Below are 12,370 nucleotides of genomic sequence, written 5' to 3' on the forward strand. Positions count from 1 at the left end.
TCTAGAAATTACTTAAATAACTTTTAGACTGTGACTGCCTATAGGGAGATGAGCTATGAGATCATCTAGCAGGAACCTTTTATTTTAATCTCTCACTGTGTTTCCAAAGGATGATCCTACTTCATTGTCTACAAAGGCCTTTGTTCTAGGAAGGCTGTGATCAGACAACTGTGTTTCAAAGAGGTATTTTCTTAAACATTCTAGAAGGGCCAACCTCCTTGCTAGCACTCTGTGAACACTCTTGTGTCTCACAGTTTAGAACACTGCAAGAACTGGGCCTGCATTGTGTGAACAATCCAGTGAGAGGTTCATCATGTAAAGCTGATGGTACAGCCCCCTGGGACCTACAGCTTTCTGTGGTAACTTCCAGTGCACAGCACTACCCTGTCCTTCAGTCAGTCCTTGGATGTGCCTCCTGTCTGTCTGGGACAGCAGTCCCTCGGTGTGGTCTTTGTCTCAGACGGCCCCCTGCTGAGTAACAGCAATTCCAGCTCACCTGTAGTCAGGGTTTGACCTGGCTGCAGGATGGCATCCATGCCAGACTGGATCTGCAGAGCTGCTATTAGAGCACTATAAGCAGATTAAGGCCTTTACTCAGCATGGAGTCAGTCTGTATTCAGCTGTAATTTCCCTGGATAGGAAGTGCAGGATTGAGGGCTGTGTTGATAGCTGCCACGTGGTTGGCTTTAGGGCAGCATTTGGCTTCCTGTGACACACTGTGCTTTCTGCCTTTCAGACGCAGGTTCCAGTGTGGCAGAGATTCAGAACCGTCAGGATTCTTTCAGCTTTGCTGCAAGCTGCCTCACCCTGCCACAGTTTGTACAGCTCATGGACAATTTTGTTGATGAAGACATTTCTCTGCCTACTGTGAAGAGGCTTACTGTATTTATCAAAAGAGAATACAAACAGACAGAAGAGGAAAAAATTAAACAACGAGAAAAAGTAAATATTGATAAGTTTTGCTGATCCCATGTCCAAACAAAAACCAAGCAAATGCCCACAAACACTTTGCAAAGTCAACTGTTAATCTGATGCTGGCAGAGCTCTCCACTTGCAGCCTTGCATCTCCTGTTCCTTCAGGAGACCTTTTACCCCTTTGTCTTCATATGGATGCTCCCTCCCTAGCCCTCAGCTCTGGAAGTGATGACAGACTCATCCTGTTAGAGGTTGTCTGTCTGTCCTAGAGTCGGACTCATTGAGACAACAGTTGATAGTTAATTGTGAAAGAGCCCAAAACATTCCATTCTGCTTATTCACCTTTATAATAGCCAAGAACCTGATCTCTGACCTACTGCACTGGCATGTACATAGGAGGTTGTGGATGTTTGGGGAGGATTTTAAAACAAGTGTGTTTGGGTTTGTTATGTGCATGGCTGGATGTGAATGTGCACAGGCTTATTTGGTTTTAAGTTACAAGGTACTCTTGCCATGTGTTGTAAAAAAATATTCTCCTTCCTCATGCCCAGCATCAGTGTGCCTCATATCACTTCAGGCCTGTTTTGTGGTGCATTTCTCTAGCTGTGTTTTCCCCAGACCTTCTTCTGGTTTCCCTCTGTGCTGCTGACCTAATTTGAATGAGATATTGGATCTGACGGCTCCATAGTCCTCACTGAACACAGCACACACGGCCAGGATTTTGGCCTTTGAGTGAATTCCACTCCAGCCAGTTATCCCTCTATGCTGGGTTTAGAGGACAAATGGTAACATGTGTTTGCTTGGAGCCACACACTTCAGGGCAGCACCAGCAAAATAACAGTGTACAGAAATATGAACTGTCACATCTCTGGATGTCAGTGACAAGGCTGTGGTTAGCTCTTGCTGGGGAGACATTTGTGTTCTGGGAAACTTGCACTTACCTGAGCTGACATCACCTTAAATCCAGCACAGGCTTAATTTGTTCACTGTGAAATAACTCTCTGCAGTGCTGGTCCTACTTGGTAAACTGAACTGTCACCTGTGTTTAGTGTTTCTAAGTTATCTCCCAGGTTTAATGATTCATCTCTAGGTCTGAGCCATGTATATATAGATTTGGCCTGGCCCATAGGAATGATGTGATTGGCACAACCACTGCAGAATTTTGAATTTTTACACTTCTGGAGTGTCCCCATTTGTGTAGTGTCCAGCATCAATGTCCAGGAGTTATCAAACACCAGCTGTTCCTCTGCTGCAGGTTCGCCGCATGTCTCACGTGGCGCAAAGGAAACATCTTTTGGAGGCACTGTTTGAAAAGTGGGACAGCAAAGCATGTGGGTCTCTGGACCTGGAAGAGATGATTGCTGTTCTGAGCACATTCAAGGGACATGAGGGAAAAGAGGCCTTGATGAAGGGTAAGGAAAAATCTCTGCTGTGTGAGAACAACACAGGAGGCTTCAACCATTCAGTGGCAGGGCTAATGAGGCTGTTGCAAGCACCAGTTTGGTTTTGCAAGCAATCATAAGCATACACAGTATGAGGTGTAAAATGGGAAGTAACAGTTACCCAGACCTATTTGTTAATGCATTGCTCCATCCTCTCCTCCTGTGTAAGAATCCCAGGCAGAGAAGGAGCTCAATGGTTTAATGGCACTGGGATGAGTTGAAAAATTATTTCAGCTGTAACATGCAATGTATACATGTGATATGGCAGTGAAAAAGCACACATAAAGCCTGAGGACATGTTTGCACTTTTAGTCCGGTCCATCTGTGTTATCCAGCTATTTTTAATAGATACATTTTGCTGTGCTTCCAGCAGGAATGTACCTCACAGGAGTGAGCAGCTTTCCTTATAGATCTCAAATAGCCTGTAGTTATTCACACTGTCACACAGCTCTTATGAATTACAGAGCAGCCTTGAATATCACTTCTCTGTTGGTTATTTCACTGCATAAACTTAGCACATTTGGTCCTTGATAGAAAAGGCTTCAGTCCAGCAGAAGTGCTACAGGTTCACCTGAACCTGTCTGGCAGCCTTGTGCATATTAACATGTGGGCAATAAGGTGCTCTGAAACACAGTATTAGCAATTAAGAACATGACTGCATGTGTGCTTGGGTGGACAGGTCTGTTTTTTTCATCTCCATGCTCATCTTCATGTTGCTCGTTCTGCTGCAAATCACTAAAAATGGCTCACTTTGGCAACCACCAAAAATCTCTTTATCCTTTAGCTCACTGAAGGCAGCTGGTGGGGTGGGGAGCACACCAGCATGTCACTGTTAATAATATCCAGGCTGTCCAGCCAGGAGAAACTGGCAGTTCACTGCTCTCTTGCATTCAAAGCATGCCAGAACGTACCATGGAAATATGGAAGGACACAGTCCCTTCCATGAAGGGCTCATAAACTAAAGGACAAATAAATAGAAAAGGAGAATAGCAAAATCAATACCACCTAGCAGCAGCATGAATTATTTCTAGCAGCCTCAACCTAATCTCTCAAGGGTGTGAGACAAGCAGGTTTGGGGGAAGGGTTCACAGATATTGCACTTCTCCTGGATGGAAACACAGAGTAAAAAGTGAGTAGAATTATTTGATTATCCCTGCAAGTGAAAAGTGTAACATTAGATATAAAGGGGAAAATAATTCATTATGCTGTGGCTCAGTAGTGAAGGAAGTGATCATAGCACATTCAACTTCATGTCTATTTTTTTTTCTGTATCTCTTTCTTCAAAGTGAGGAGAAAGTGGAGGTAAAAATCCAAATATTTTATATGATCAAAAAATTCTCCATCCTAGTTCTGTCAGAAAATCAGAAATTAAATTAAAATACTGAATGTTCCTTAGATGATGGGCTGGATAAGACAGCATTAAGCATCATGGCCCCACTGTAATTGAGGCCAAGTTAGTACTTGCTGCTTCTTCAGCTAAAATCTGTGATAATGATGATAAAATGGTTTGGATTGGAAGGCACCTGTAAAGATCATCTATTCCAACACCCTGCCATGAGCAGGGACATCTTCGGGTCCAACAGGATTTGAAAACAGGATGCAGAAAGAATGATGGAAGCATCAGTCACAGAGACGGCATGAACCCGGGGCTCCCGGAGCCAGGCAGCGCCTGCACGTTGCTCAGGCTGTGCAAGAGCACCCCCGTGAGCCCAGAGCCGGGGCTGGGCAGAGCCTGCCCGCGCTGGGACAGCTCTGACAGACCCGCTGCGGAGTTAAGCAGCACCAGGAGAGAAACCAGGGCTGTGCGGGATTCTTTGTCATGGGAGGGAAGCAGGCATCTAGAGAAAAGGATGCATCCAGTCTGGAAACTGGAGATTACCGGGCAGTGTGCCCACTTCCATGTAGGAGACAGCTAAAAGAAGCCTAGAAGGATAGGCTGCATGGACTCCACCCAAAGCCTGTTTAGGTCTTGTTTGTTTCCTATTTTGCAAAACTGATCAATCAACTAAATTTTCCCTCTTATTTTCTTTTTTTCTTCTACTAGCAAAGGAAGAGCTTTTCTCCCGATACCCACAGCTCAGTAAAGTGGGGAAGATAACCCCAAAGGCATTCCAGATTTTCCTTGAATTAATTGCTTCCAAGTTTACTGGCAATGAGGATGAAACTATGGATAACTTGGTGAGTTTCCTGACCACAAGTGTGGAACAAAGTCACATCAAGAGCTTGCAAAGCTCAGCCAGGAGGAAATGGCTGCAGGATATCCAGAAAGCGGCTGAGACCAGTGGAACAAACATGGAACCAGTGTACAAAGCAGTGATCAAGGCCCTGTACCAGGTAGGCATCCTTGCTCTCCCAGTACTGAAGGAATCTCAGGGATAATTTTGTCTCACTTATGGAAGACCTGATTCAAGGCAGATCTGGAAATCCATAGTTGTAGTTTTGGAGCTTCTGAAATGAAACACACCAGAGTCAGTTTGGGAAAAGATGGTTAATTTGTAGTAGAAATAGTTTCATTTTTAGTTTATAGCTGCAACTTTAGCTGTTTTTCTCAACAAAAAAGCCCTCTTCAAAGCCAAACTTCTCTCAGTGTAGCTGAAGTGTTCTTGCAGTATTGTCTAGGTTTGTAAATGTGGCAACTCTGGTACTTGTTTGTTTTTTTCTTAAAGAAATCTCCTATTGGAGAAGAAATCCATAGGACTTTTTCTTAGGCACAGATTATAGTTAGGGATTATTTTTCTATTTACTCCTTTCATTAGCAACAGGGAAAAGGAAATCAGTTTCCCTTGCCAATCAAAATACCGAGTGTTTGTGCTTGTCACAGAGACACAGCCACGTCATGGGGTTGGTGACACACAAACTTCGGTGACCCAGAGCAGCATCTCAGCAAAAATTAAACAATTGCTAAGTGCATTAATTAAGTGCCAGTGGCTAATATACAGACTGTAATGGGGAATATTTGGTTGCTAGGACATGGAAGCCCACGGGAATAACAAGACAATCAGTGCATACATTGCCCTTTTGGAAGAGAACCAGCTCTCCCCAGAGCAGGGACAGGTTCTCCTGCGCTACGTGGCCTGTACCACAGACAATGCTCCCTACATCCTCAACCGAGTACTGCACAGAGACATGAAAGGAATCAGGTAAGAGAAGCTGCAAATACCTGTTCCTTTTCCTCTAAACTGCTTGGAATGTATGGGGCAGTGTTTGGGATACTCTGAGGTTTGGGAAACTGAGGCTGATAGTGTACTCCAGAGAGGAAATCTCCCAAGAGTCTGGTGTAGAATGATCCAATATCCTATATGTATTCCACATGTTCTGCTTAGAACTGCTCTGTTTGGGATTTCACTCCTTTCCTTGGGGAGATTAGCTCACAGTCTAATAAATCTCATCCTTTAGCAAATGTCTGTAGCATTGGGCCTACATTTTCTTCTTTAAAAATTAATTCCCTTATGCCAGTTTATATCCACAGGATATTTTTGAGAACAATGCCTTTCCTTCCCTAGTGTTTATGCTATAAACAGCTTTCATGCTTCTTCACTTGTCATTTCCAAAAGCCAGACATATTTGTCTCTTTAAACATTGCTGCCTCTAACCTATTAAATGTAACTGCTGCTTGCTTCTGTATTCCTTTTCATTCCATTCATTAGCTGATGTTTTTAAAATGTCCTAAGGATGAAAAGTGCCTCTTTATTACCACTGCCTTTGGGATGCAAGTGGTAAATGTGGTATTGCTGAGTGTGGTCAGAGTATGGAGCTCACACCTTCCTTCTCTGATGCCAGAAAACAGGGAGCGATCAAAGCTGCAGTATTTACTGTTTCACTAAAGGTTTTCTACTCCTCCTGACAAACCTCGTCATAAATTTATATTTCAGCTTTGCAGCCATTGACCAGGGAAAGCCAATCTATGTTCCAAGAGTTCAGCACCACGGAAACATTCACTTCTGGAGCTCTGACAACCATGAGGAGGAGAAGAAAGGTTCACTCCTGGTGCTGCCCCTGCATGATGCTCATTGGAGAGTTTTTGGTGTTCTAGGACTTGACACTCTTCGGGACCAGAGTCATACATCCATCTTTCTGACCCATGAGATCACTTTCTGTGAGGTGGGCACCATCAGAAAGCAGTTTGTTACTCCAGCCTGCAAAAAAACTTGTAAATTTTACATGTTTGTTCTGAGTAAATGTAAGATATACAAGTAAAAAGATATCTGTGGGTCCCCTTCTGCAGTATATGGTGAAAGTGGTGTAAGGAGACCACCTTATCAGTATCCTCCTGATTAGCATCTTATCTGAAATTTATTATGAGGTATCACTTCATCAGTAATTTATTTAATCTTCTCCTGACTAGGATGTTAATTGACCTTTTCTGCAAATCCAAAGATAGCAGCTTTTATTTCCTGAAGCTCTCAATCTCATATTTGTGTTCATTTCTATAAAATGACACAAAACCTTACTTCTTACGTGGTGGAATAATTAAAAGTGACAGCTCTCCGGATTTCTTTGGGATGCTCTTTGGGATCAGCCTCACTGTGGATGCATCATCTGGGCAGCAGGGAGCGCAGCAAGCCAACCTTACCAATCCATTTGGCTATTTCCACTAAAAATCAGCTCTGTCTGGTTAAGGACTTGGCTGTGACTGGGTACTGAGTACTTCAGGGCATCATTTGATAAGGGACATTTCACAGTCACTTTTCCGCTTTACAAATTCTGATTAAAGCAATTTGTTACAACATGAACATTTTCCCAGCTTTTTTCTCCAAAATTGTGTGAAATTGTCTGGCTCACTTGGAGGATTCTGCTTTCACAGGGAGTTTGCCATGCATTCAGCAAAGCCTACCACCACATCTGCATGCGGGAAAATGTCCTACAAGTGGCTGTCACTGCTCTGGACTGGTTGTATCCCAGGACACCCAGCATCCACGCTGTCACAATCTATCTGGTGGAACCTGGCACAGACAAGGTACTGCAGAGAAAAGCTCTGGAATCATCAGGGGCTCAAAGGCTGCTTTAGAGAGGATATGCCATCTCCAGCTGCCTGTGTTTTACCAGTGGTTTTATCATTAAAGCTGAAACCTGCACAAGATTCTTGTGCCTGCTCATGCAACAAAAGGGCTACAAAGGTAGAGATGGAAGATTCCCTCTGTAATGGAGATCCCTCTTCATTCTTTTCATCCTTCCATGTAAAAGAATTCAAAAGCACTACTAGTAGAACCCTTTCTCCATATGAAAAGGGTGTATTCTCCTACTTCAGCGCTCACTGCTGCATAGCAACCAATAGAGCAGAACCCCACACCCATCCATCCCTTCATCCATCCATCCATAGCTTTGCTGTCTGGGACTTCCACTAGGGAAAATGCTTCTCTCTGGAGATCCTCTGCATGTCAAAATTATGGTATTTTATAGGGACAAGAGAATGTTCCAGCTAATATATTAGCTCTTTCTTCTGAACTTATGTCAGCAGCCAAGATATAAATACAGCTCAGGAAGTGACTGGTTCCCAATTAGCCAGCTTGTAAAGGCAGCCCCACTCCATGCAGGTCATATTCCAGTTGTTCAGCAGGCACTCAGGCCCTGGGAAGCTTGTCACTTCATGTACCAGTGAGTTAAGAAGACAAAAAGTATATGCAATATTTAGGACTGATCCCATGTCATCCCAAAGTCTGTATGACATCTGCTGCAGTCATAATTCAGCTGCTTCCTCTGATAAGCATGGTTTATGTTGGCAGTGTTCTGTTGTCATTCCAGGCTCAGCACTGTTCCCTTGTTAGCTGCCTGATAGCCAGGTCACTCGGTCCCCTCTGTGCTTTTCATGTGTCAAGACACACTGACACAAACATGACATGAGAAAGGACTCAAGAGGATGGGAAAAAGAATGGAAACCTCTAGGCCTGTGGGTGTTCCTCAGTGTAGAGCCTGGGGTGGATTAAATAGTCTGGCTGAGGGAGATCCAGGGCACATTCTTCACCCATCTCTGAGAATAAAACTTAGCAGTGTTGGGAGATGTCTTTAAACAATCCCATTGCTCTTGAATGTACATGGGAGTTTCCTATAAGAAACCATTTCCTCCCTCTCCAAGCTTCAAAATGTCTGTTTCATTCTTGCATGCAGCTAAACCTTTCTTTTCTCTCTGGCAGAACTATGCTTTGTGCAAGATGATCACTACAGATAACACAGGACAAAAGGAAATCCACAGGTCTCCTGTTGTTCTCCTCAGAGAGGAAAACCTCCTCAGGTAGGCTCCAGCACCTGCAATGGGACTGCTCCCCTCTGCTCCTTGACTCAGCCTGCACCAGGCTGACCCACATTACCTGAAGCCCCTGGCAGAGCAGCCCTGGGAGTGTCTGGCTTCAGCTCTCTCACTATCAAGGCTTCTGGTGTGTATGCACAGGGCACTGAACTGTGAAGGGCTGAGGAGTATTTTCTCTTTGACTGTAGGCTGCAAAAACTTCTGACTTAATGCTTACCAGCTGAGCTGCCAAGGTTTGCAGGACTGCAGCCTACACTGAATGATTTTGCTCTTTAGAATAATCTGTATTTTTTCCTGGCCATATTAGTCTCATTTCCTTCAATTCTCTGTTTCCTTCCACTGCCAAGATCCTTAGACTTGTCCTTTAAGGATATCATCCTTGTTGTCAAAGTTGCTTGAGCAGCCATTTGCAGTCCCAGCAGCTGTTTTTACTTTTTATAAAACTGTCTAGAACAAATGTCAATGCAGTTAGAAACAGCAAACTGCTTTTACAGCAAGATTTGTTAAATTCTCATGATTTTCAGCAATCACCTTGACTAAGAAATATCGTGTTCCCAGAGCTATTTTTTCCTTTGTGTACATGCTTTGAATGCTACTTAGAGCTGTGCAAATTTCAGTTCAAGGAAACAAACTATGATTTAGTAATGTAATACCTTTATTTTAACAACAAGAGATGAATGGCATCTTAAATACGCTAAGTAAATCACCAAAACAAACCAGGATTGTAAACCCTAGCACATTTCATTTCAGAGATTACCTGTTCAAGTGCACAGACAGTTCAGAGGTCACTCTCACTTCTATCTATGGAGAACACCACATTGCAGTACCTCTCCATGACCTATCAAGACAAACTCTCGGCATATTTGATATCAGCATCGGCCAGCACAAGAAATTACCACCTCAGGAACAGAAAGACCTGCAGAAAATGCTAAAGATGGCCCAAGCTGCCTGCTCAGAGATCCTGCAGAGGTCTCTAGAGGAAAGAGAACCAACACAAGTGCTGGGTATTGTGCATACAGATGTGAGATAGTTTTTTGGGGTGAAATTAGGAATCTCAGTAAAACTATATTAAAAAGTATGCTTCCTACAAGTATGGAAAGACAAATACAAATCCTTGGTATATATAAACTACTCCTGAGCAAGCCTCAGAGCTTAGCAGAGTGGAGTTAAACAGAATGGGCAGATTTTAACTCTGGCTCACAGGGTACTTGGTGCTGAAATCAAAGGTGTGAAGCAGACACCTTGTTGCCCTCAGGAATCTAGCACATAGACTGTCAGTCAGTAATGTAAGTCCTCAGTAGCAGATGTTTCTGAGCAGCTTCTTGAGAGGTTTGTTTTTGATTGCAGAGGCAGAACGTGTGACAAATGTGAGGCATGCAGGGATTCTGTTCCACCGGTTCATGCTGCAGGAGCTGCGTGAATGTGTCCTGAAACTCGGTGCTGAGAGCTTTGCTGGAATAAAGATCTGTGCAGAACCCCCAGCTCTGGTACACGAGGTAGTTAAAGCTGTGCTGCTGCTTTTGCATCCTGACTGGAATGGCTCAGAGGAGATTGAGAGCTGGAGTCAATGTAAACTGGTGAGAATTCAAATTCTTTAGAGTTTGTTTTCTATTCTTCCTCCTCCAAGAAGACGCAGTGGAATTTCCCAAGGGGGAAATGGCAGTGAAATAATTAATTGCTTATAGATTTCCTATATGTTTCTCACGTATCTTTTATTCTGTAAGCTTTTCACAAACACCGTTAACTTTTTGTTCTCTGCATTGCAGAAACTTGATGACAATTTGATTCAGGAGATTTATTGCTTTGATCCAACTGCTTCATCTGTGCAAGTTCAAGCAGAGCTGCTGCTGGACCTCATCACTGGTAAATATCATAAACTCATTGGGAGGTTACCAGGCACGGTTCAACAATGAAACTGTGTCAATGGCAATGTTCAGCTGAATGCTTTTAAGGGCCTTACTTCAGAAATTAACTTTGATTTCACAACAGATTAAACAACAGGTAACGGGTCCTCAATATCAGCAGTCTTTTTTGGTCAATAGAAATCAACCTGTTAAATTTAGATTCACAATTCACTGCCTTCAGGAAAGGGGAGCAGATCAGCTTTGAAACCTTACAGAACAAGTGATCTCATTGTAAACGTCCTGATAAGCTTGAAGAATGAGGGTTCTTTTGGCAAGTAGTATGTAAAGACATATGAAGAATTATGCTTCTTTTGGCAAGCAAGTCTGCTTCAGACCTCTGTGCCCTGCCCTGGGGACTGACCCATCTCCAAACAGGAACACACAGTGTGAGTCCTCCTCTTCATAAACACCATCTGCCAAGTGCTCAGTGTACTCACGGGCCATAGACAGGAGCTCTTTGTCAGTCTGTCTTTTTCTGCTTTAATGAACGTGAGCTTTTTTTGGTGCCAGAGCAGTCAAGAGGCTGTTATTATTATTTGCAATATCTCTGTAAGAGAAATTACTTGTTCTCGTTGAGATCTCTCTTTTTGTGATCTAATACCAGTCTGAGAGGCCTGTTAAAAGCCAAATGTGGACAAGAGTTATTGCTTTAGCTGGGGATATTTATCAACATTACCCTGCCCACTGATAAAGAGTAAACACTTGAGGCAGTGATAGTTCCTTTTCATGTGTTCTCCTCATATATATTAAACTAATTCACTGGAAAGAACAAAACAGGCCTAGAGAAAGAACAAAACAGTTTTCTGACAGTTAGGGATGCTGATGTAATTAGATTAAAGAATGTAGCTTTGGAAACTGCAGATGTGCTGGGAGAGGTTGGCTTCCCAGGATGGAACCTATTCTGAGAGAGCAGTGTCAGACCAGGGGTGTGCATGCAGGTATAACTCACAGTTATGGGAATTCCTTTAAAATGAACATCAGGTAATGTTCATATATCTCAAATATACGTGCTGGTTTAGCATTAAAATATAGCAGTCCATTCACCACAAAATAAGATAAATTATAGTGGAAAGTCAGCACTTGACAGGTCACTGTCACAATATAGCTGTGTGCTTTTCAAAGCATCACCATTCCTGGAATTTCTGGATTCAGGGTAAACTCTGCTGAGGGGATGATTTTCTGTTCTTGTGGCAACACTGCTTGTGGTTTTGACTTTCCCTGTTGGATTTCCAGCTATTTTTTTTGTTCCAGGTGTCCCTCAAGCAGCAGAGTGGCAGCAGGACTCTGCTCCAGCCCAATACCTGTACCAGTGGCTTCACACCTGCCTGGCACTCGTGGAGATCACAAAGACCCAACACACTGAACAAAACCATCCTTAGCCCCTTTTGGCATCTACCATGCCTCCAATTAAATCTCTTAATTTCTCATCTAACCCTTGTGATTCTGGTGTTTCACATCTTTTATTAAATTAACTGTTGATTTTCTATTTTTTATGCATAGGCACTAGTATTTGTTGTTAATATGGCTTAAATCTGTTAGGGATTATTAGTTAAGATGATACGGAGTCTGTTAAGGATTACCAAGAAAAAGCAATAGAAACATTAAAGGGAAGAATTTTGCCAGCATAGCTACCAAATTTTAAAGGCTTAATAAAAGTTTTAGTTTTTAAAATTAATTCTGATGAGAAAATGAGAGGAAGGGACATCTTTATGGCTCCGAAGTTACAAGGCTCATAAATGACACAGCATTAATTTTCAAGGTTCAGTCTCCTTAAAGGACCTTTTTGGAATAATTTTAAATAAAGATGGTTAATCAGCATTTTGTAATGTTCTTCTGAACGCATCGCAGAAAAGCCTAACACTATT

General features: G+C 42.8%; 1 protein-coding gene across 1 annotated transcript in view; it reads left to right on the forward strand.

Annotated features, from left to right (window-relative positions):
- The window catches only part of EFCAB5 (EF-hand calcium binding domain 5), a 28,591-nt gene extending 16,707 nt beyond the window's left edge, over positions 1 to 11,884 (forward strand). The window contains 11 exon segments of the mRNA XM_030962778.1: positions 737 to 942; positions 2,171 to 2,327; positions 4,402 to 4,691; positions 5,325 to 5,497; positions 6,230 to 6,458; positions 7,162 to 7,314; positions 8,489 to 8,586; positions 9,352 to 9,605; positions 9,949 to 10,178; positions 10,368 to 10,464; positions 11,757 to 11,884. Coding sequence (XP_030818638.1) covers positions 737 to 942; positions 2,171 to 2,327; positions 4,402 to 4,691; positions 5,325 to 5,497; positions 6,230 to 6,458; positions 7,162 to 7,314; positions 8,489 to 8,586; positions 9,352 to 9,605; positions 9,949 to 10,178; positions 10,368 to 10,464; positions 11,757 to 11,884 — 2,015 coding nt within the window.
- Positions 11,885 to 12,370: the final 486 nt, after the last annotated feature.

Source organism: Camarhynchus parvulus, chromosome 19 (genome assembly GCF_901933205.1).
Source record: "Camarhynchus parvulus chromosome 19, STF_HiC, whole genome shotgun sequence".
NCBI classification, from domain to species: Eukaryota; Metazoa; Chordata; class Aves; order Passeriformes; family Thraupidae; genus Camarhynchus; species Camarhynchus parvulus.